Source organism: Homarus americanus, unplaced genomic scaffold (genome assembly GCF_018991925.1).
Source record: "Homarus americanus isolate GMGI-L3 unplaced genomic scaffold, GMGI_Hamer_2.0 scaffold4060, whole genome shotgun sequence".
In the NCBI taxonomy this organism is placed as follows: Eukaryota; Metazoa; Arthropoda; class Malacostraca; order Decapoda; family Nephropidae; genus Homarus; species Homarus americanus.
In genome coordinates, this window is record NW_024746161.1 from 1,046,300 (window position 1) to 1,072,705 (window position 26,406).

Consider the following 26,406-nt stretch of genomic DNA (forward strand, 5'->3'; position numbering starts at 1 on the left):
GGGGGGACCTAGTTGAGGTTTATAAGCATCTCAGGGGGCACTACTCAGTTGAGTGTCCTTACTTGGAGCTGGCGGACGCTCGCCCCACAAGGGGTCACAGCTCAAGATTGAAGAAGCCGCAAGTCCAGAAAACCGTGAGGGCAAACTTTTTCGGAGTGAGGGTTGTAAACTCTTGGAACAATCTACCAGAGAGTGTTGTGACGGCACCGAGTGTGAGCTCTTTCAAGGGAAGACTTGACCAACACTGGAGCGGGTTCAGGTACATTCAGGAGCCGGTGCATGCCCAGTATTTGCCAACAGTGCGTGACAGAGACGTGACCGATCGCCCGGGCGGCAAGCGAGCCGATCTTTCGGTGAAGAATATAAATGAAAAGACACGTGACCGATCGCCCAAGCGGCTAACAAGCCGATCAGTGGCGAAGAGGATAAAAGTAAAAGACAGGATGTAAAGTGGTGCCCAATAAACTAGCCCCCTCGGGGGCAATCTAAAAATAAATATAATACACTAGTCCGTATCAACTGGACCTTCTCAATCATTTGATAGATACCTTGAGTTCTCCTTTATACAATCTTTACATACACCTAATATTAAATGGCTGTACAGTGGTAAAATTCGTATAAAACAGCATACAGCATGCGAGTTACCCTTACAAAAGTTTACCGTTTTCTATGACTCCACAAGCGCAATGAAATTGAATGTTATGCAGCTTTAGTATGAATTGGAGAGAGAGGTTTTGGGTGTTGTGTTCACGCTTACTGGTACAGCGGGGTACGGATGTATAGACCGAATCCAAGACTCAGATTCAAAGCTTGAGCTCGGCTGCGGACTGTCATCTTCTATAAGTGTATTTATGTGCTCAGATAATAAGATATTGAAACACATACTCTAAGTAAATCCATTCACGTACAACAACTGTGAAGCGAGTCACAAAAATCTTTCATTAAGTTTATTCCTCATATAGGGACGCATCTCGCTCCTCTGTTGGGGGTCGGCCAGGTCCACCAATCACACGTGTTTACCATCCTCCAGTATACACAACGTTTACCTACTGGCCTTCTCGTGCCGCTAGTGCTCAATATTATTTTGTAATTTTTGAGAGGGTTTGCCTCGATATATTATCACCAAGATGTCATACGCACAGAAGTCCAAGGTGCAGAAGGTTATGGTACTGCCAATTGTATCCTTTTATTGAGATGTGGTGAATTATGGTCAAGTTGTAGTGTGTTGGCGCCAAGGCTCGAGGTTTGCTTGTTATGTGTGGGGCTTTAAACGACTATACGGTGATAGTACTTATTTATAACCTTTAGTATTTGTCAGAGTGTAATTTGATGAAGTTATGTGTTCACGAAACTTAATTTCTATACTTTGTGTTTTACATTAAGGAAGAAGCACATCCTCCCCTCATTACAGGGCCCAGTAAACTATCGTAGTGGTAAGGGGAATGTTTATAGGATCTTTTGCTCGTAATGTCATGTGCCTGGAACTTGGAGGTTGGCAGTGCATATGGAACTTAGCACCAGAAGGACTATGGAATTGCACCAAATTTTCAGATGTTTGGATGATAGAGTGAGAAAATCAGGTAAATTTTTACTTTCGGACGTGAGTCTCTATGGGTTGACCAATATGTTTTTACGGTGTGTTTTAAACGTATCTGACCATCATTTTTGCCCGCCCCCCCATTTTGGGTGGGGGATAAACCACGAAAACGAGTCGTCTAACCTAGCCAAGGGGCTCTACCCCCGAACCCCACCCCAGGACCCCCGGTAGGTTTAGCTTAAAGCAACCTAACCTATTCATTTCCGACTGATATTAATGGGGTTCAGAAGACTCAAAATAATAAGATGTAAATGTTTCAGTAGTTTAAAGCTTTGGGGTGTGCCATGTCCAAAACTACGCTGTGATTATGTAGGAATTGGATAGCTTGATCGTCTTTTTCGTAAAACTCGGCAATAGGCTTAAAATAATCATAGCACGATTCACACCCAACTTCTACCATTGCCATTGTCATACTGGTCATTGAAATTGAAAATTTGAAATCCTTCAAATCCATACCTTGGCTTATGTCCGAAAGTAAAAATTTACCAAATTGGGTAAAGGTGGAGCAGATGGACACCAGTTGTTGTTTGGGTAAAATTTCACTGTAAAAATTCATCCATTGGATGTCCTCAGGTTCTGGTACGAGAATAGGTTTATTTTGTGTTTTTTTTGGTGTATTTTACTCAAATGTGGACTTCATTTCTTCTGCAAATTAGCATTTTTTTGCCAAAAAAAAATACATTTTAATTTTTTACAAACTGCTAATTTGCACAAGAATGGAGGTCAAATTTGAGTTAGACACACAAAAAAATATTTTCATACCAAAGGAACCAGCCTACCTAACCTAACCTACAAGGAGGGGAGAAAGGAGGAGACAAGTGCCTCAAAGTGAGGAGTATAGCTTCGAGTAAACATGGCGGGAACCTGCGGACAGCCAATGGACGAATATTAACCAATTTCACTTGTTGCCACTAAAAAATCAAAGTTAAAACTGTCTTTCCAATGGTTGTTAATGTGTTATGAACTAATTTGACCTTCATATCTGGCACATATCAATAGTTTCTGAGATAAGCTCCCACCCTCCCATCTCAGAATCTAGAGATCTACTATAAAAATAAAGGTAAAAAGTGTTCAAAACACATCGAAAACCATCGGAAAAGCAGTTTTGAATCTAACTTGGGAGCTCCACAGTCATTTGGTGTTCTGAGTGTATACCGCCACGTACAAACGTACATAACAAAATGTTAAATGTCTCGCTTAAACATAATTTATGCCTGAAATGCCATTGAAGAAAAGTAGGTATTTTTATAATAGTTCACACACACCATTCCTACCTCAAATCTTTTATCACATTCGAGAAAGACATCTAATTTTAAGATAATTTTCTTCTATTACATTACCGTCGGAACGTATGATAATGGAGATACTGTAGTGCATGCCAAATCTTTCTCTATTTAATTCCATTAATCTTCAGCCATTATCGCCTACCCGACCTCCCACTCATTGTCTTCCCTTCATAAATTGTCATGCGTTCCTGTACACGTCACGCGGCTAATCAAAAGCGTTCTTTTTTATTGGCCACCAATTAAAATGAATTGTGGTTCTGCTTTTAGAATTCACGGTAGTTTTTGCCCAATCATATTCGATGGTGATTTTGGGTATCTCATGCTTCAAAATTCAAATTCATTTCTGACCATGGAAGTCTGCGACGGGTGTCACTTCAATTATATGGAGTTAATTGCGCATTTTTGGGAAAAAAAACAAGCAATAGCATTTTATTAGATCTCATGGTGTTCTCCTAACCTCAGTGAAGATTCTAATTCGGAATAAGGTAAAAAACAACAATGATTCCCTCATATGGTGAGTGTGTGGTTATGTAAAAAACACCATGAGGGTTAGGTCGTCAGGATAGGATAGGTTAGGTCATCCAAAAATTTTTTATGTTTATATGTATTTCTAGTGTTTTTTGGTGTATTTTGTATTCACTTGTCCATGATGTTTGTCGGAAAACGCCCCACTTAAAACCCCGGTTCCCAACAGGATCCCCTATTTTTTGGAGGGTAGAAGGGGGCGATAACAAAAACACAGGCAATTTCCGACAGAAATCAAGGTCAGAACCAATCAAAACACACACAAAAAAAAATACATTAGAAAAATATAGTTTTGACTTACTAACAGTTGTGTGAGCTGCTATAAATTTACCGAAAATAGGTGCTACTAAAGTATGAGGTCTACCGAGTTGGAGTTGGTCTACTGGGGTATTCACATTGTCCCGTCAACCACACTAATATCGGCATGTTCTCAAGAGGTATCACTTCAAAAAATCCTAGCATCTCACAGAGGCTAAATTAACCAAAAGTAAACATTCCCAGCAAAACTGCAGTGCTTAATCTGTATATGGGTAACTCCTTGTGCCGGCGAAAATAAATCCCTATGTAATAATTTTGCTTATCTCTTGCATCACCTGTGAAGTTGAAAATCTTGCTGTTGGCTGCAATTTCGTCATTTAAAGGATGGGAAAGTGTTGTGTAGGTATAAATTTTGCCGTTGTCTGTTATTTTTGTTGTTGACATTCGATTGGTGTCGCTAAAAGTGACTGCCTGAGGCTCATGTACCACTGGCCTTATGATGCTGAATGTTGATGGGAATGTTTAAGATATCATCGTAGTTTTTAATATAAATGGTTGAAAACAATAAGCAAGTTAATTCTGAGTTTATTACAAAAGTAATACACAAAATATATCTATATTTCTTGAAAAGGCTTTAAATTAACTTGGACTCTTGAATGTTTTGGCCACATAATAACAGCCTTAAAGATGCCAGTAGCAAAAATAATCTTCTGTGCCAAATTTGACATACTTTATGCAACATATGTACATAAACCTTCGTGAAGGGTTTACAGTATTCCAGAAACTAGTACATTATTCATAACAAAAACTTGTTTCACCATGTGAGCATAAGTTTTCCTCACAAGGCAAAGTAAAAGCCACATGTTATGATTTTAACCCTCTCAGCCTCGGAGCTTGAGACACATACGTGCATGAAAACTTACTCTCGGCCTCCGAGGGTATTGCCGAAACATCGATGAATTTTTATGTTTTAAGGGCTCATTTCATTGCCAAGGAATTGTTTTATTAATTGTAATGGGTTCTCTTCTAGCGTAAAATTGTATGAAACCATAAAAAAATTGATTTTTTTTTTATTTAAGCCACTTTTTTTTTAGTATAAGTTGAAAATGTTTAGTAACATCTCGATTATCATTCACACTTTCCTTGTATTATGGTGTTCATTGATATGTACTATATACCAGAATAAAGAACAAAGCTTGTAGAATATTGTGGAGTAAAGAAAAATAATAAAACACCAAAACTCATGGAATAATTAAAGGGCCGAGCAGCGCACCCTCCTCTCTCTCTAATGGCCAGAGTGACACTGGCTTCATGCTGTGCTGCCATGCACACGGTGACCAAGACTGTCTTGGGGAAGGTGATAAGGCCCACACAAAGAAAACGACGTCTATCAAATGGCATCCAAAGTTCAGTCAGTTTCACTGAATAGTTTTTGAGTTATTTGAAAATATAGCCCATTGGATGCCACATTGGCGTCGCGAGGCCGAGCGTAAGTTTTTTCGCCTTTTATGTTCGACGCCGCAATGGCTTCGTGCGAGGCTGAGAGGGTTAAGCAAGTTCCAAACTTCGAAAAACACACATTGCAATGCGGTACATAATTGACATGAATACTAAAACAACACTGGGATCATATTACATTCACATACCGGTATGCAATTATGCATACAAGTACTTTAAAGATGCAACAGTTCTCATATGATAAACAAACATAAAGACCAACTGCAGATGCTTAATTCAGACTGCCAAAATGTATCATACATGTGAAGACACATGTTAAACATGAATGACAGTGAGTTTATACCTCAGAAATACCCGTATCTTTTAGTAGACAGAGAAAATTCATGGTAATACACAGATGTCATAATAATAATCATCTTTATAGTCAAACCCTGTGGGGAGGCAAGGACACGTCCAGTGAGGATAACCTGTTGTCTCACATCCAACCGGTGGTATGTTAGATTATAAATAAAGAGGAGATATGATTTTGTGTTATGTGGATAAAAAATCAGTTTTCTGTCAGTAATAAACAAGTTTTAATACATGTGGCAAAATTAATTTCACCGTGAGCATCAATTTTGGAAACAGCAGCAGCCAATCGAATACTATATCATAAAACACAACACACACTGGCATACCTTAATGTCCCCACTTCCAGACAGACACTAGAGAAAATGATAAAATAATCGTATTTGAGAAATTTGCCGTTGCTCGCGATAGCCGTCACAGGCGTTCAGGTGTTAGCCAAAACTTCATGGACAAGCATTTAGCGGTGGCATAATTTTATAAATTTTTTGGTCATGGTTGGTGTGGGGCGCATATAATAAGTATTGCTTAACATAAATCTGACAGAGCAACAATTTCATGTTAATTTTGTGTTAATTGTTTGAATAAGAGAGGAATATGTTAAAACAAAAGTTCACTGCCTCAGAAATATCGGCAAAATTAGTGTGGTTGATGATAACGTGTTAACCCAATCCAACCTAACCTAACCTATCTTAACCTAGGTTAGGATAGGTTAATGGATGCTACAATGTAAATATCCTGGAAGACCCAACTCCAGCTCAGCAGACCGCATATTATAGTAGTACTGAAAACTGAAAAGTGTCTTAGAATTGTTAAAATTACCCATTGCAACTATAAAATTCATGAGATAAGTTTAGTGGCAATAAGTGAAAGGTAAATTTCCATACATAATAAAATGTTAAATACAGTATCTCGCTTACACGTAATTTGTGCCAGAAATGCCATTGACGAAAAGTGTCTTAGAATTGTCAAAATTACTGATTGCAAATATAAAATTCTCGAGATTTGTTTAGTGACATCAAGTGAAATACAGTGATCCCTCGGTTAACGAGCGCCTCGGTTAACGATTTACCTTCCATAAGATTCTTAACTTCGGTTAACGAGCAATCCCTCGATTAACGAGTTTTTTACGAGCCGACCTCAACATGTTTTCACTTGCATTTGGCGGTCCACCAGCTGTAGTATTAGTCCGCCAATACAGTAATCAGTTTTAGGGCTTAAATTCCTTCCCATTTTAGCAAATATCAAGAAGTTTATAATATTCAATTTTTTTTAAAAGTTTAATATTAAATTTTTTACTCATTTTAACAATTATTGAACATAATTGAAGGTAATGAAACTAGTTTTATGCGTGCCATCCAACCTCTCAACACACCATACAGGCGTCAGTCTTTGTATCTTTTCAGTGGAGGTAACATCTTGCTTGAGACTCTCTTCAACTAAATGCTTTTTTTCTGTTTTTGCAAGCAAATTATTGGTCATTTTGAAATTTATTTTACATATTGACAATATATAATGTAGTGCAGTGTTGATTTAAAGAAAATAATCTTGAATTGCACCAAGAGAACTAAAATTTTATGGGTGAAATGGCATCATGGGGTGACTTCTCTTCCACTTCTCTTCTCCCTTCTCCACCCCCATTCTAATTCCCATCATCATCATCCAGGAGCCTTCTACATACCTCAAAGCAAGTGTACTTTTCTACCTTTTTTGTTGAATTTAGGCAGTTTTCGGTGAGCTGGAGCCAATTACCCAAAAACCCATTGAAACAATGGTTTCGGTTAACGAGTTTTTCGGTTAACGAGCAATCTTCTAGAACGGATTGTGCTCGTTAACCGAGGGACCACTGTAGTATCAATCTGGTTCTCCCTCTCCATTAAGCATCTAAATTCAACAGGAAGTGGCCTCTCAGTTATTGCCATGACTATTTTCTCCTAGCTGGGGCCTCCATGTGTAGATACGAGGAAGAAGGTATATCGAAGGTTATCATTTGTCTACTTTTTAGCTCCCTCTTCTGAAAGGACTACTTTTTTGTGACGCCATTGATGGCTCTACTGCACTACGTTGGAGATAGCCGTAAAAGTGGGCTAGTGTGAACTGGTCTTTAGTGGAGCACAAATCTCATTTGCTACTTCTTTTATCACTTTAATCTGTGCTCTGTCCACTCCTGGAGCTTTGAGTCTTTTAGGCTTGCAGTTTTGTTTTTGTTGATGACATCTGTGATTAGTATCTCTTAATTTTTGTTCAAACCTTGAGGTATGCATTCGCCTAGGTATTGGCCTGTTACTGTATCCAGTACAGTATTTCTTGTGTCATGACTGATGCAAATTACAGGAAAGCCTCCGATAACAACAATTCATATTTAAAACCCATTTCAATTTACGCTATTATTTTCTTCGTATTTATGACGAAAATAGAATATAAAATAAAATTACATTTTCATATAAATAATACCTAAATCCTGGTACGTATTAAAAAAAAAACACGCCTTGCGCACGGAGGCTGCTGGGCTTGTGAGTGGTGATGCCAGCATCACTAGTATAAACAGCCGCAGCTTGGCGGGCCTTTTGTTTTCACGCATCTGAACAGGAAAAGAAGAAAAACATTCTCGGGTTTCTTACGGCATTTTTGCGTCCCTATTCAACATGAGCAAGGGATGGCAGTGCTGGTTCAAAAGCTAAAAGAAGGTGTACTGTATAAGCTTAGCCGAGAAACTAGATGTGTTAAAACGATATGAAAAGGGTGAGAGGTCTGTGGATATTCAATGGAGGAAGCAAAGAACATATTTTCTGAAGTGGATCCATTAACAGAACAAAGCATTCATATTAACAGGGACGTAAAAAACGCATATGACCTCTACATAAAGATATATACAGTGGTCCCTCGGTTAACGAACACAATTCGTTCTAGAAAGTCGTTTGTTAACCGAAAATTTCGTTAACCGAATCCATTGTTTCAATGGGATATTGGGTAATTGGTTCCAGCTCACCGAAAAGTACATACAAAGTAAAAAAGAAATGCAATAAAGTACACTTACTTTGAGGTGTGTATATAGAAGACTCCTGATTGATGATGATGGGAATTAGAAGTGGGGGTGGAAGAGAAGGGAGAAGAGAAGGAAGTGGGGATGGAAGGGAAATCACCCCATGCTTGATGCTGTCATTTCACCAATAAAATTTTAAGTTCACTAGGTGTAATTCAAGATTATTTTCTTTAAATCAACACTGCACTGCACTACATATTGTCAATATGTTAAATAAATTTCAGAATGACCAATAATTGTACTGTAAAAACGTAAAAATACTCTGTGTTCAAGAGACCCACAAGCAAGATGTTTCCTCCACTGAACAGAGACACAAACTGAGGCCTTGGTGGGTGAGTGAAGTGGCTGATGGGCGCATCAAAAAGTAGTTCCCTGTACTACAATTATGTTAAATGTGTTAAAAATTCCAAAAAAATTTAATATAAAACTTTGAAATTTATTGAATAGTACAACCTTCTTGATACTTACTCCAATTTTAACGAATGTATTCCCTTGAACCAATTTCTGTATTGGCGGACTAATCTTCCAGCTGATGAGCAAGCCAAAACATGTCAAAACGTGTTCGTTAACCGAAATGAAGATTCTTATGGAAGGTAATTCGTTAACCGAGGCGTTCGTTAACCGAGGCGTTCGTTAACCGAGGGACCACTGTAATGAGAAAAGAAAGCGGCTGTGAAAGGTACTTTAGACATCTTTCTTATTCAAAGGCCTAAACCATCAACTTCAGCTACACCATCAAATTCAGCATTATAAGCAGCTTCAGCAAAAACTTCAATTTCAGCAACAGCTATGACATCTTTATGTAACGCTCCAGTTTCGTCCAGAGTTGAACCTGATGACTTCGTCATCTGAGTAAAAACTCAAACAACATTATAAATAATAATAATAATAATAAACAGTATATTAATAGAGTTGCAGCCGGTGGCTGAAAATATACAGACTTACATTTGATTTAGACATAATGATATAATATGCGTTGAATACATTTACAGGGCTGTACAGTACATAAATCAGGAGTTGTCTATTATATTGGCTGTCCTTATGTTTTAGACTTTACCACCATTGGTGAATAGAATTTTTTCTTTACATTAGTTAATATTATTTAAAATATATATGAACAGTAATAAGTGTTGCTTACATATTCTTATGTAGAGAAATGACGATGTTTTCACATATACGCACTATATACGCTGGCGTTCCCAATCCATTTCGTATTTTCTTTACCATTAATGATTAGCTACTTCTATTGTTTCATTTATTAACATTAAATAACATTACTTAAAGCATACATATTCATTTTTTTTACATTAATTTTACTACAGCTACAACCAGGGTCTTATTTTCTTCAGTTTCTTAAGTAGAACCACCGTCACTCATGAAAACAATGCCGTCTCATCTCCTCTTGTGTGTTTTAATATTCTATGTATTATTAATGAATTGCGTTGTTCATTTTACATATACAGTGACCCCTCGGTTAACGAACTCAATCCGTTCCAGAAGGTCGTTCGTTAACCGAAAAGTTCGTTAACCGAAACCATTGTTTCAATGGGTTTTTGGGTAATTGGTTCCAGCTCACCGAAAATTTCCTAAATTCAACAAAAAAGGTAGAAAAGTACACTTACTTTGAGGTGTGTATGTAGAAGACTCCTGGATGATGATGATGGGAATTAGAATGGGGGTGGAGGAGAAGGAAGAAGAAAAGGCATTGGGGTGGAAGAGAAGTCACCCCATGGCACCATTTCATCCATAAAATTTTAGTTCTCTTGGTGTATTTCAAGATTATTTTCTTTAAATCAACACTGCACTGCATTATATATTGTCAATATGTAAAATATATTTCAAAATGACCAATAATTTGCTTGGAAACACAGAAAAAAAGCGTTTAGTTGAAGAGAATCTCAAGCAAGATGTTACCTCCACTGAAAACAGAGAGAGACTAATGCCTGTCTGGTGTGTTAACAGGTTGGATGGCACGCCAGAAACTAGTTTCTTTACCTTCAATTATGTTCAATAATTGTTAAAATGACTAAAAAAGTTAATATTAAACTTTTAAAATTATTGAATAGTATAAACTTCTTGATATTTACTAAAATAGTTAGGAATTTAAGCCCTAGAACCAATTAATGTATTGGCGGACTGATACTAAAGCTGGTTGCCCGGTCAGTGCAAGCGAAAACATGTTGAGTTCGGTTCGTAAGAAATTCGTTAACCGAATTGAAGATCCTTATGGAAGGCAGTTCGTTAACCGAAATTTCGTTAACCGAGGCGTTCGTTAAACGAGGGGTCACTGTATAAACATTAATTCAATCAACTACATATTCAATAATAAACAATAATTAATCTTTTGTACATATTCTTAATAAGATAAATGATGTGGTTTCCTTGAGGGCGCGAGTACAGTATACTGTACATTGCCGTTCCACTATCACACTCTTTTTTTTTCTTTAACATCAGTGGTTACTTTTACTGTACATTAAATAACATTAATTAAAACATACATATTTTTTTACATTAATTTTACTACAGCAACAACCAGGGTCTTATTTTCTTCAGTTTCAGATGGATAACTGACATTATGCATGTAAACACTGACAACAACAATGGCATCCCTTCTCCTCTTGTGTGACATTATTGTTGATTTATATTGTATAAGGTGCATTCATAAACATTATTTAGAGAATATAATTTTCATTTTTCATTAATTGTATTGTTTTGGGGAAAAGAGGGTAAAACGCCATACAAAAGATATGAAAAGGTCACACTAGAGAACGCATCTCATTATCATTGCTTTATTTTATTGGTAATTAATTATTCACGATACGATGCACTGCAGTCATTATTCGAGGCTTTACTGTACAGTATTCATAAGGTATCTGCTGTCTATTTACAGTAGTGTCCTACAGTCTTCATTTTGCTACTGGCATATGCATAAATGAACTTGAGATCTTTCTTGATATTTTGAATAAATGTTTTCTCAATGTGTGCTGCACTTTTTTCTTGATTGGCCACTTTAAGGGCTTTTTTGTACAGTATATTACCGTAGATAGTCTGCTTAATATTTTGTGGTCTGGTATTTCTTTACCTCTTCCACAGGTGGTATTTTGTCTTAATGGCTTTCCTGGAGTTGTGATTCATCCATGTATATACTTCCTTGATTGCCATGGTATACATCTTCTACTTCTGTTTCAAGGATTTTTTAAATTCTTGGCATGATTCATGTGTGTCTGATTCCTCCTTAGCAATATCCCACCAGCTTATTCACTCTTGTTTTTTCCTCATTGTATTCCACTTTGTTATTTAGTGGTCACTATTGTTTTTAGAGTACAGGCTTACCTTGATAACCGACACATTTTGGGACCAGGAAATGTCGTTGGTTAGTGAATCGACGGTTATCGAAATATCTAATCCCATAAGAACATAACGTATTCAGGGGGTTAGGGACTGACCCTCCAGAAACTCACATCTACCCTTGATGTATCTCTGTACTGCATACTGTTAAGCAAGAAAATAAAGCAGACCATAAAGCAAGAATAGTAAGCCTTAAATAAGCAATGTAAAGCATAAATTGAGGATGGTAGAGATGGTCTAGAGCAGTGGTTCTTAAACTGGGGGGAACTAGAAGATTCCAATGGGGGCGTGAACGGTCAGAGAGAAAAGTCTGGTCAGGAACTGAATGCGTCTTATACACAATTGCTCATCCCTCCCACTATAATAACCAAAGGTTGCATCAGGGGGTGAGGGGGCGTGGGATTTTCGACTTGTGTGGGGGATGAGGCAAAAACATTTAAGAACCACTGGTCTAGGGTAACACGTTCAAGTCTCTACCACTCTTTGCTGGCCCATCGCCACTCTTATTATGCCTTATTACATCAAGTTGCCCAGCACCAGAGGAACTATCACTGGAGTGTTTAGGCATGATTGAGTAACATACTAAGTCAGAAGTAGTGAAAAAGCACAAGTCAGAGACACACAGTAAGTGTAAACAAGAGCTAAGATGGCAAGAATGAATCAGAGGCAGTGTTCAGAGCCCTCTGGTAACCAGAATTCACACCACTCCATCTCTGCCAATTGTTGGATCTCTGGGGTATCAACGAAACTTGAGGGGTATTTCCCCTTTAATTTTATGTAATCATCAGTTACGCGACTCGGCGGTCCACTGTACATCAGTTATTGGGGTTCACTGTACAGTTCATTGTACATTATTGTATTTAATTTCCACTTGTGATATGGTTCCTTAACCTTGTCTTCAGAACCTTATCTTTAGGTACCTGCAGTCACGAGCCCGTGTACAGGTGTGGCTTTATGAAAACCAGAATCTACGTATTGAAGGCCATATTATTGGCTTTGATGAATATATGAATGTCATGCTTGACCAGTCTGAGGAAGTGCATATGAAGAAAGGAACCCGGAAAACTATTGGTAAGTTAAACAAGCCACTGTATTGAAATATTCTGAAACATTCGCTTTAAAATTATGAAGATCTCTGAGAATATGATTTATTGTAAGTACAGTACAGTACACTGTCTAGGAAATTCAATATACCTTTATAGTATAATACCTTTTTCAGAATTTATACCCTAGATATCAGTGCCCATTCTAACTCAAATGACAAACCTTAATTTTTTTTGTCCTTCTGAAAAGAAAATATGGGAGGATATAGCAGTGTTGTCATCTGTCCTTCCCCCCAAAAAAAAAAAATTATTGTTTCCACTTGTTACTACAGTACAGTATTTAAAGATGTGGCTTAATTTCATTGCTGGTGTGAAAGTGTATAATGGCAGGTTCTTCCTGAAGAGCAGCAAAACCTGTTTTTCACTCACTGGTTTGCCCCCAAAAAAAAAGATCACAAAGGCAATGTTTTAAGTGTGATTGGTTTATTTTCCTCCTTTGTTATGAAGTTTTTTGAAATGGTTGATCAATTAAGGTCATTATATCCAAAGTTCCATGGATGATTCCAAAGTGGGATCTTTTTGTAGGGAACAGATACATAAACAAATGATAGTGGTGTCAATTCTACAAAGGGATTTAAAAAAAGTGGAGAAGGTCACTGTCAGGATCTTAACTCTGAAGTTACTTCTCATAATCTCTCATGTCATCCTTGATCAGATTGATGGAGACATATACACAGGTCTCATTTTTCTGTGACCAAGCAGAAATGGAGGTTTAGATCAAGGATAACCATTTTAGTTCAGTGGCCCAAACACTAAAGAGACATCAGTTTTTCAAGTCTTACAAAAATAAGAAAATAATCTTATAGAAGAATAGTGACATGCTATTGCAATATTGCAGTATCTATAAGTTGACCTCAAACACCTACATAAACTTTTATATATGTTGGCTCTGTTTATAGAAATTTAAGTGCTTAAAACATTTAATACAGTTGATTTAGTAGCCCTTTGACAAAAAAATTACTGTATAACCAAGTTATGTCATCACATTCATTATGAAAGTAAATTTTAGGTATCATTAGTGTCCAATTTGAATATATTATATATTGGTAATAGACAGTTAATTCTCATAATGATTTTGTACACTTCCTTCCCTTTAATTTTGGACCATGTGCCGTTAGGGTTGCATTATACCCATTTTGTATTCAGCATTTATACAGTACTGTATTGTATTGGACTTAGCAATGCATCTAAAATTTAGAAGAATTTATGAAATTGAACAGAAATGTACAGACACATCATTTTTAGCTATTTGCTGAATTAATTGTACAGTAACTTGAAGTGTGAAAATATTAATGTTTGACATTTTCTTTCAGGTCGCATTCTACTGAAGGGTGATAATATCACACTAATTCAAAATACTCAACCAGATGGCACGAACATGTAGTTTCCAGCATCCATTATTACTGGGCTGTCAAGACAGTCTCTTGTAACTAGTTAGGAGGCACGTTTTTCCAATTCATCAAAGACAGTGATTGTTTCTGGATGGAATACTATACAGTACAAGTTTTGTTGATTGGTTTTGCATCGTTTGCCAGAACCTTAAGTCCATGTAACCATTCGTTTTTGCCTTTATTCTTCTTAAAATTATATGAATGCAGGTATCCCTTGCTATACAAATGGGTTAGATTTTTTGAAAATGATTCGTTAAAGTGAATATTCATATAAGCAATATAACAAGAAAGCCTGAATATTGTACCAAGAAAAATTTAAATAGGTTCACAATCAACAAAAACCCTACCTAACTACAGGTAGACCTCGAGATACGATGGGGTTGGGTTCCTGAAAGCCCATCGCTAGGTAAATTTATTGTAAATAGGGAGCATTATAACATGGGGTTCAATGGGATACATTCCCAGCCAGTCCCCAAACAAACATGTATCACCAACAAAACAATTCCTACAATACTACTATCAGTACAAAACGATTAAACAACACTCGCCACATCCTGTAGAATAAGCCTGGTTATCATCACATGTCCCCTTCGAGGCTAAGGGGACTCTTGTAAGTGGAGTGGAGACATCACTCTGACTCCCACACAGCCTCTGGGGAGTCTCATGCTTCTTAGCAATGTCAAGCTTCACCCCAGAGACTCGGTTGTCTTAGATGCCTTGGCCTTCCCAGACATTTTCAAAGTTACACTGTGCACTTCACAGCAAAAACACTTGTCACAAAAACAGAGCAAACGATGATAACAAAAACAATGATAGCGGCCGACACTGTTTACATTTCAAAAGAACAAAAACAACATTCACCATAACACAGTTCACTCTAAATGTTAGTGCTGTCCTTTCACTACATAAGAAAAAACCCACTGATGATAATTACAATGTACGATGTTGGCCGATAATCGTGGAGCCATGCGATGGCGGGTTTATGATTGACAAAGAACCAAGCTCAGGGCTGTAATACTTGGGTTGACCGTGTGGCAGTGCATGGTTAGGCTTGCAAGTGAAAGTAGAGATGTATTATATGTAGGGTTAAATATTGTTTCTTTATAAAATGTCACTGTCTTGAAGTAGAAAAATGTAATTTGCATTGCTGGAATCCCTGCAAGATAGCCATTAATTTGAGTACTTATATACCCTGTACAACCCATAGTTTGCACTACTGTATATAAAAAAAATCCAACCAATGGATATTGATGGCTATTCGATGGATATCGTTAAAGCGAGTTGTTTTGATCATATAGAGCGAGATTATCTTAATTTAAAACCATCATTAAAATGGAATATTGCATCTAGGGATATCATATCCGAAGGTTTACCTGTATTGTAAATTATCCCCTAACTACTGTAGCTTTGTAACTAACTACTGTACAGGAAAACCCCCAATGTAATATTTAAAAAAATTTAATTCAGTTCACAAACAACAATAAACATACCTAACACTGTAAATTTGTACCTAATTACTGTACTGTGATTTAGTATCTAATACTGTAATGTAGCATCTAGCATGTTAGAAAAATAATGAAATATAAATTTGATACATTTCCTTAAGGGACCATAGTTTTTATTTAGTGAGAAAGAGGTGTAGGAATAGAATATTCCTATTGTATAAGCGAATATTCGGAAAGTGAAGGTTCGTTTAGCGAGGGATACCTGTACAGGTATAAAGTGACTTTCAGGTTGAATAAAAGAAAAATATATTTTCATTGACATATTTGATCATGCATTTCCTGGGTTGGTCTGCCTTTTTGAAAATTCAAGCTACATTAGTATTTTACTGTATACATAATTTTTGTATTATGCTAAACTACAGTACAATTTCATTGATTTGTCATCATTCATTTCTTATAGTCATGTCTGAGTGGAAGCAGTGTTTGTAATAAATCTGTGAAGTACATGTTAATGTTTATCATTTATTACCTTTCTTTCTCTAAACATCCTATCTGTAAATATAAATACCCTGTACCTGTATAGTACAATAAACAATATTTATGCACCAGATATGTATGTATTATATACAGTATTTGTATTCTCCCAGAGACTCCCATTGTAAAAGTTTAGTTGACTTCATATTTAAAAAAAAAAAAATCCCCAAAATGTATAAAGAATTAAGACGATGTAAAACAACTTACTAATTACAGTTTTTGGTGTACCTGCACACAGTTATTTAAGTCGGTTGGGTTCAACAAGTGTTCATTGCTATAGGGTCATCCCTTTAGCTCTAAAGTAATAATAATAATAATTAACGGTTTATTAAGAAAATATGGCAGCCCGAAGGCTGAAAATATACAATGAACAGAGATGACAAGTTACAAAGGTGAAATCGAGGAGTGGGTCACTTGATTGACAAAAGCTTTCAATACAGAAGCATAAGAAACATAGAGTCAACATATAGATTAACTTTAGATCTGGTACTGTGGGAGCTGGTCTGTAGACATTCTTGTGACCTGATGTCGGTGCCAACAAAGTCCCCACTGTCTTGATGGCCATTGTACCTGACTGCTAAGCCGCTACCTCACTACAGCTGCAGATGTACCACTTGTTCCGGGTAGGTCCTCCAGCTCACACAGGGTGTTGGAGATGGTTCTTGTTCCTCATATGATGTAGTTAGGTTAATTCCTCACCTGGGTGGAGTAGGGAATCCTCATTTCTCTCCTGGTGTAGTTTGGAGTGTTTCTTGGCTTCTCATCCAGTGTTGGGGTGGCGAGTATCGCGGACTGGGTGCATCACGTCAACATTGGCCGCTAAGTACTGATTGTCGCTCTAACAGTTGTTTCTTCCTTTCAAGTTGAAGTTGTCACTTTTGTATATCAGTTGTGGGTTGATCGTCAATCTTTGCACTGTACTGTTGGTGGGAAGATGTTGATAAATCCAGATGGGGAAGGGGAAGGGCCCAACAAACCAGGCTGGCAGCTGTCTTCTCGATCAAGAGACCATAGCCACGTGAGCGGGCAGCGCCGACTACACACGTCCTTACCTTATGAAGGCTGAATCTGGGAACCCAATGACATCTGGGTTGCAAACCAATCCTAGGCTACACGAAGACTTCTTGCAGAATAGTAGAAATTGGGAACAAAATACTCCAGTCACCCATTCCTGTTTTCTATGGAGGTCCAAAACCTAGGATGGGAGGTAGACAACAGACCCTTGTCTGTTCCCACCGGCTTTACCATTAACACATACTCGTCTTTCTCATCGTCTTGTTTTTCCACACCATTTCTAGTGTTGTTCTTTCTCTCTTTTGAGGTAAGTCTTTCGTTAGGGTTCTTGTGTTATGATGTATTGTTTATTTCACTGGTGTTTGTGACTGGGAAAATCTAGACGTTCAGCTAGAATTATGTTTCCCAGAATGGTGGGTCCCTTGCTAACTGAATTATTTCTAGTTTTCTTGTGTTTCTTAGTTGGGGTTAATGTAAGTAGGCAGCTGGCTTCTGGGTCTGCTCAACGTAGCGGCATGACTGCCAAAACATCTCCTTTGTTTGCTCATTTTCCTTTTTTCAGGTCTGCCTGCTGTGCTGTTTGTGGAAGCTCCATTGGTCTTTATGACTTTGCTGTGGCAGTTGGTGCTGGACCCCTGGTGCCTTTCCCTCTGAGCTGGCCTTACGGATCAATCAATCAGAGGACAGTGGTCCCTCGGTTAACGAACACAATTTGTTCCAGAGGGTCGTTCGTTAATCGAATCCATTGTTTCAATGGGATATTGGGTAATTGGTTCCAGCTCACCGAAAAGTACATACAAAGTAAAAAAAAATGCTGTAAAGTACACTTACTTTGAGGTGTGTATGTAGAAGGTTCCTGGTTGATGTTCATGATGGGAATTAGAAGTGGTGGAGAAGGGAGAAGAGAAGGAAGTGAGGATGTAGGAGAAATCACCTTTCAGGGGACCCATACTTGATGCCGTCATTTCACCAATAAAATTTTAAGTTCACTAGGTGTAATTCAAGATTATTTTATTTATATCAACACTGCACTGCGCTATATATCAATATGTTAACTAAATTTCAGAATGACCAGTAATTTCAATGAAAAATGCAAAAATATTCAAGACACCAACAAAATAGATGCTCACTTTACTGTCAATAAAGCCCAACTGCCGCCTTGTGGCTGAGTCAAGCTACTGATGGGCGTGCACAAAACTAGTTCCCTGTACTGCATGATATTATCAATATGTTAAATAGATGTTAAAATGACTAATGATTTTAATATAAAAAATGCAAAAATATTAAAGAGCTCAACTTTCTTGATATTTACTCCACCGGAAACGAATGTAAACATAGAACAGATTACTGAATTGGCAGACTAGCCCATCAGCTGATGCTCACAACAAAACGTGATGTTCGTAAGGATTTTGTTAATCGAATTGAAGATTTTTATGGAAGGTAATTCGTTAACCGAGGGACCACTGTACTGTCCTCATAACTCAGGGTTGGCGACTACAGTCCTGCACTCTAAACTTTCTCGACCTGTTTTCACCAATTCTCTAAAGTTTTGTATCTGGGGACCCAGTTATTAATTTCAATCATCCTTCCCATTGGCCCTCTTACCCTCAACTCTGCCCATTAATATTTCTGTTATTATTTTCTTGTCCCTAATTATGTGACCAAAGTATCTCATTCTTCTTTTTCTGTACATTTCAAGTATTTCTCTTAGAAGTTTTTGTCAATCTTAGTATTTCATCATTTGTTTTCCTGTCAATGTAGTTTATTCTTAGTATTTGCCTGTACCACCACATTTCTAAGGCCTCCAACCTTTTTCTGGTGTCTGCTGAAAATGTCCACACTTTTGATCCTATTCATCACTCCTTGCCATATAAAGCCTTTCAGCAGCTTTTTTCTCAAATTGAAGTTAATTTCCCTTTTCATTAGGTCCTTTATGTTATTAAATGCTGTTTTTGCTTGTCCTATTCTTGTTTTGATTTCCTCATTACATCTACCATCACAGCTAATGTTACTGTACTTCCCAAATATATTAACCCCTGTCTAACAAGGCAATAATGGGGATATAAATATGGGCTACATACATTTTGTTTATATAATTACTACACCCACAGTAATTAACGTATGAGCAAGTACCTAGTACAGTAGAACTTCGATATAACACGAGATACGTTCCAAGAGAAGTCGCTTTAAACTGAATTCGCACTAAATCGAAGTGTTGTTTCAATGGAATAATTTAGTTTAGTACTTGAGAGAAACACAAAATACTAAAAAGACAGAGTCTACCCAGATGCACCTCAGCCCATCTCCTAGAATAAACAAAACATTGTTTTTTGAAGTATCATGTTAAAACAAACACTCATAAATCAACACGGCTAAAATTATGGGACGTGAAATGGTCTGTTTACTAGCAATCAGCTAATGGGAAGAGGGGAGGTGATATGTTTGACAGTTGATGCCAAGGTCTAGTACTTATTTATTTATCTGTCCTTAAGAGTGACTTTAAGTTTTTCTGTTATAAAATGTCACTAACTAATTTTATTACAAAGGGCTAAAATTTTTATCTCTTGTGCAAAGTATATGACGTTTATATTCAAATTATTCGCTGTCTTGCAAGGATTCTAGCAATGCAAATTTTATTCTCCTCACTTTAGTCTGTGATATTATATAAGATAAAGACTGTAAGCCTATAACCACCCAACCCTTGCTAGGAAGATAGGAGGGGGAGGGAGGTGACAGTGACACCTTTGATAGTTGGGGCCAAAGGTCTAGTGAAATATTTGTTTGTTTATTTATGTCCTTTAGATTGAGTTTTTGTTTTTTGTTTATAAAATGTCACAGAAGTGACCGGGGAGAATATAATTTACATTGCTGGAATTCTTATAAGATAGTGATTAATTTGAATATAAACATGCTATAGTTTGCACTAGACAAAAATTTTAGTAATCATTTAGTACATTATTTTGAGTACATGTAAAGTACAGCTTTTCCCTTAGGACAGTGTAGCATGCCCAGAGAAACATTAGGCACGAATTTTAAAATATGATGCACCAGATTGATTTGCGCAAAATAGGAAAGATTCGCTTTAAATTAAAACATTGTCCTTAATTGTGGGTGTCGCTTCAAATCAATACTAATCTTAAATTGAATCCCTTTAAATCGACGTTCTACTGTAAATACTTTCTAATACTGAAGCAAGAGATGTATGTTACGTAACCTCTTTGTCTTTCAAATGACCTCGGCACATCACTGACTAACAGGGTTAGCAGTTTATCCGCCAGTTATCTCAGTTATACCAGGTCTCTCAAACACACCACACATGTGTTCACAAAGCTTGCTATAACTCACTTCATCTATTCTAACACTTGTAGTGTTAGTTACAGTGATATCTTAGTTTAATTGTACTTAGACTATATTCTTAATAAAAAGAGAAAAGACCATTTGGGTTTGCAAACTTAACCCAAAAACATTTCTTGTTGTAACTTCTCAGTTACCTACAGTGCTGAAACTCCAGGACCATTCATCAGTGATAGGAACAGGTAAACATACAGTCGGTAACACAAATACACAAAGATTTCCACTTGCTTAAGTTCCCTTTTACCTACCATAATTTTTCTTTAGTATTTATTTCCAATTTGGAAACAACAATTACTTTGGTATTTTCAGCATTAACTCTTAAATAATATTTTTTACCTTTTTCCACTAATCTGTGATAAGAGCAATATTATCTGCATAGCATATATGTACAGTATTAAATATTACTTTACCATTAACTTTTAGTCCCTAATGTACAGTATAAAATACAAAGTAAGAGAACTTTCACCGCCATGGGGAATCTTGTCATTTTGGCCAATCTCCTCCCTATTGGCGAATCTTTACCAGCTTGACGAATCTCAGCTGTCTTTGCCAATCTTTGCCGAATTAGTGAATCTTCACCTCCTTGGCAAACCTCCGCCAGTTTGGCAATTCATAGCCACTTTGGTGAACCTTTGCCGCCATGGTAAACTTTCGCTGCCATGGCAAATCCTCGCCAGCTTGGCAAATCATTGATGCCTTGGTGAACTTTTGCCATCATGACTAATATTCACCATCTTGGTGAATCTTTACCAGCTTGGCCAATCATTGATGCCTTGGTGAACTTTTGCCATCATGACTAATATTCACCATCTTGGTGAATCTTTACCAGTGCAGTGGACGTCTCCCCTACAACTTCCTACAACTGCGTAGCCACAGCCACCACCTGCTACCGCCTCCCTAGCAACCAACCAGATGTTACCATATCCTAGCAACGAAACTATTCACCGGTGACTTTCTGGGTTTTCCCAACATGATTCATAGAGGACTGGCGGCTGCTGCTGGGTATATAAGCTCTGTCTCTCCATTGAGATTCATTCTGACCATTCTTCTTGAACAAGCAACACCTCCTCCTCCGCCGCTGCCTGGCTCCCTTCGCTTCTCTTCGCCTGCCTGGCGGTCCTCGCTCCCGCCAGCGAGCATGGCGACCCACCAGCCGTCCTTCTCGGAGCTTCCTCACCAACCAGCTTTCTCATTCTGGTCTCTCTTCTTGAACAAGCAACACCTCCTCCAGCAAGCTCCTCGCTGTCCAACATTCATTCAACCAGGAGGCCAGCAACAGGCAACATCTTCTCTAACGAAGCTCCTGCACATCTACCTCCTTCAACACGCTACTCACCGAACGTCTCCTCTGAGCAGCCCCTCACCACACGGCACCTCCAGCACCAGACTGTCTATCATATAACTTATATTATACAAGAAAACCACATTAGAGTTTCCTTACATCCTGAGTGCTAGACAACATTAATATCTCGATACCCCTACACCAGCTTTGCCAATCTTCATCTTGACCAATCTTCGTTGGCTTGGCAAATCACGTCTTGATGAACCTTCACCACCATGGCTAATCTTCACCATCTTGGTGAATCTTCGCCGACTTTAGGAAACTTTTGCAGGCTAGGCCAATCTTTGTTGTATTGGTGAATCTTCACTGGCTTGGCAAATCTTCGCTACCTAGGCAAATTTAAGTTACCTTTGCATCCATCGCCTTGGCCAATCTTCACTGGCTTGTCTAATCTTCATCCTCAAAAATTTTCACCGGCTTGGCCAGTCTACCCCATATTGGTCAGTCTAAGTTGTCTTGGTGAATCTTCACTGCCATGACAGTCTTTGCCGCCTTGGCGAATCTTCACCAGTTTGGCTAATCTTCATCTTAGCAAATCTTTGCCAGCTTGGTAAATCGTCGCTTCTTTGGCGAATCTTCGTCAGATTGGCCAATCTTTGTCACCAGGCAGATGAAGTTTTGGAGCTTTTATAGTTGACCAGCAGAAGGAACCTCCTCGCTCAGGAAGTCGAAAGTCTTCTCGCCATCCTTCAAGGGAGTTGTTGTCGACTCACTGTGCCCTACTGGATTTTTCGGCAAAGTGGCAGGGGACTGTCACATATTTGGCTCTTCCCATGCTGCCATCTCTATGGACAATAAACCCTCGAGCTTGCCTGGTCTGCGAACTACACCTATTGTTCCAACTTGCCTCCTTTCATGTTGACCATGCTGACCTGGACTGGATTACCTTAAAGGAGTTATTGGACTGCCGCTTTAAACTCAGCTTCTAAATGGAAGGCCCCAAAGGTGAGTTAGAAAGAACTGGACCTGCTCCCAGCATTCGTCAGGTAGCGAAGCCAAGGATGCCTTGTCTCGGAGGGGTCGGAGCCACAGATCAAGGAGCACATCCCCTCACTCCTCTCCAGCAGCCCCTATGGCAGTTTCTACCCCTTAGACAAGAAACTACACAGGCTGTTGTTCAGCCAGCTGCCCCGTTGGATAAGCTCATGATGAGCCAGGGCTGTGAGCCAACGTGACTGCACCCTCGGCCAGTTCCTTCTCAAACCTGGCTCTCCTCTCATCAGAGCTTACCTTGGGTCTGTTGACGTTTCTGCCAGCTGTGAGTTTTCATCCTGAGAAAATGCCATAGAGGGCTAGATTTCCCTCTAATAAGGTTTTAGCAGAGGACTACCACTGTCACCAAGCAGCTTCCTCCTTTTCAGGTGTTGTCATTCCAGATGGCACATTAGTTATATTCTCTGACTCAGAAATTTAAATCGGGCGTACTCCCTGCAGACGTTCCACTCCCCACACGGCTGGGGGATCCCAACACCTTTACTCTAAACTGGAACAGGTGGAAGGTCATCTACTGTACCTGTTTCCTCCACCCAGCACCAACTGTGCTGGCACAGCTGTGGTGCATGGAGCTTCTTTGGCTGTGCCTCAGCTTCCATTCTTTAGAGTCACACTACCTAGTAAGGCAAATTCTTAGATAATTGGGGAAATCCTTACGCTTACATGCATGGAATTTCTCCATTCTTGCCCGAAGGAATGCATCCCTCCACGTGTGGTGAAAGACGTCCGCAAAGGGCTGAGACCCTATTCCACCAGACAGTTCCAGTCATGCTGGAAGGAATTCCAGAGCTTTCTCAGTGAGAAGAGTTTGCCACACTAGCGTAGCTAGGGGGGGGGCGGTCCGCCCCGGGCGGCACGGGCGGCACTTTTGGGTCTGCTCATCACCCATATCTGCAGCTACTGGAGACGTTAATCCATCCCTTTGTATCGGCGGCAAGTTAATCCTTGTCGTGTCTGACCTAACACCTGACCCACATCATCACGGCCACGTCATGAGCTACACCCTTGCTATGCGCCCCCCCCCGCCACACACACAACCTGTAACCTGTTGAGGATTAAGGAAACAACTTCAAACAAGTACGCCAGTGAGCTCATGTGGTGTGGGTCAGGTGTTAGGTCAGACACGACGAGGATTAACTTGCCGCCGATACAAAGGGAAGGATTAACGTCTCCAGTAGCTGCAAAACCATGCAGTCTCGGGTCATATCAGTTCATGTACAGCCGACCAATCCACCAGTTAACTGATGAAGAAGAAAATACAGCTACCAGGGCAGATGCTGGTGTTCTACTTGGTGCGTTGCAATCATTTTCCTTTTTGTGCTTTCTTGGCCTGTGGGGACCCGTCCTTCTAGAAATTAACGACACACAGACTTACCTCCAAACCAAGGGCTTGAACATACAACAATGTGATATAAAACTCAGGGCATTAGAAACATTCCTAGTTGAAAACAGGGACAAGCTAGTGAGTAATGGAGTTAACTATGCCAAAGAAATTTGCAATGATCTGGGGATAGTCATGGAGCGTCAGCATCGACCCAAAAAGAAGAAACAAATGTTTGGTGAAGGATCACGAGATGCTGAATTGCCATACGACATTGAATTGAGGAGAGAAATGTTTTCTTCGCTGGACAGAGTGATCGAAGAAATAACTTTGAGATTTCAACAGCTTCATGAACTTGCTGAGAAATATGCCTTCCTTACCCCATTGAATCTTTTGGATAATAAATATGAGTGTCAAATAGATCACGATCACGACGACATTGATAAAGAGGAGTTCCTCGTTGAGAGAAAAAGACTTCAGCATTTTGTTGCTGTTGCTGCTATAACTATTAAAGACAGAATACAGACGTGGAAAGAAGGCCCCCTTGAACTTTTGCAGTTTATTCAAAAGTATAACCTTGGGAACTCGGTTCCAAATATAGTAATAATGCTGAGGATTTTCCTCACAATTGCTGTTAGTGTTGCTACCTGTGAGAGGAGTTTTTCGAAACTAAAACTGATCAAGAATTACTTAAGATCTACTATGAGCACCTTGCGGTTGAGAAATCTTGCCATACTGTCTATAGAGCGACAATTGACAGATGAAATAGTTTTTGACAATGTCATTGAAGAATTTGCCAACAAAAAAACAAGAAAAGTTACTTTGTAGAAAGTTGTAGTTTTCATTTCAGAAATAAAGATGGTCCTAATTTTTTACACTTTTTTACTTTTTTCCCTATCCTATATGTCGTTTTTGCTTTTTGTTTAACTGTTACTTATAAAGTTTAAGTATGTTTGGTGTGTATTTAAAGCATACTATATTTGAGTATGTGAAAGTACAGTAATATTATAATGGTACACAAACTATTTAATATATATATATATATATATATATATATATATATATATATATATATATATATATATATATATATATATATATATATATATATATAAAATACTGCAATATGTATTTTTTGTGGGGGCACGGGCGGGGGCAGCAGCAAACTCAAGGGCCGCCCCGGGCGGCACACAATCTAGCTACGCCACTGGTTTGCCAGATGTGACAGGGAATTGTCTTGCAGCTCCTATCTTCCCTCTTTCATGAGAAAAGATGGGCAGTACTTACCATCTCTTCACACTTAACAGTACTGGTGGACCCCACTTCTATGGCTTCAGGATTACATTGCGCCAGCGCTCGGTCAAACTTCTCAAGAAGAGCTTCTTTATTCAATGCTCTCCATTACACCTGGAATGCCCCTTCTGATCCATTCAGAAAGTCCCCTCCTTCCTTCGAGGAACGAAATTTCGGGGCAATCCCAGAGTAGCGGACAGCTCCACAAGACCAAGTTCCTCACAACATTAGCAACAAGACTACAGGCCTCCCAGCTGGCAGCTTTAACTCACTATCCTAGCTGGACCTGCTTCGCCACCGACTTGTCACAAGCCTCCTTAGCTCCTCCCATTTCCTGGAAAAAAATGAGAGGCAGGACCATAGACTGCAACAGGTAGTTCCCACAGCATGGAAGGAAAAGTATGGACACCAAGATATCTGCCTTGTGGCAACCTCAAGGCTACCTGGAGGCTAAGGAAAAGGCAATGAATGGGACGAGATGCGGAGACTGAGCTCCCGCCACACAGACAGGCTTCCTGATACTATCCTGTGCCAGCTGCACACTCAGAAACTCCCTGCAGAAGTTCGTCTCGCTCTGTCCGCACTGGACTACTCTACAACCCCGGCGACCTACGCAGCCACGGCAGACAGAGTATTCCATGAATACACTGCTGTGCCCTATGTTGCCGCAGACAACTCAGCGGCCAAACCGTCACTTTCCTCCGATTCCGTCAATCAGATCAACGCTCCTCAGAGAAGTAGCATTCCACTAGACAA

The 26,406-nt window shown here is 38.9% G+C and overlaps 1 protein-coding gene across 1 annotated transcript; it reads left to right on the forward strand.

Annotated features, from left to right (window-relative positions):
- The first annotated feature begins 1,003 nt into the window (after window positions 1–1,003).
- Window positions 1,004–16,305, forward strand: LOC121878947 (probable small nuclear ribonucleoprotein E). The gene is made up of 3 exons (XM_042385396.1): window positions 1,004–1,178; window positions 12,763–12,931; window positions 14,277–16,305. The coding sequence occupies exons 1-3, from the start codon at window positions 1,128–1,130 to the stop codon at window positions 14,345–14,347; spliced, it is 291 nt and encodes a 96-aa protein (XP_042241330.1). The 5' UTR covers window positions 1,004–1,127; the 3' UTR covers window positions 14,348–16,305.
- The last annotated feature ends 10,101 nt before the right edge of the window (window positions 16,306–26,406 follow it).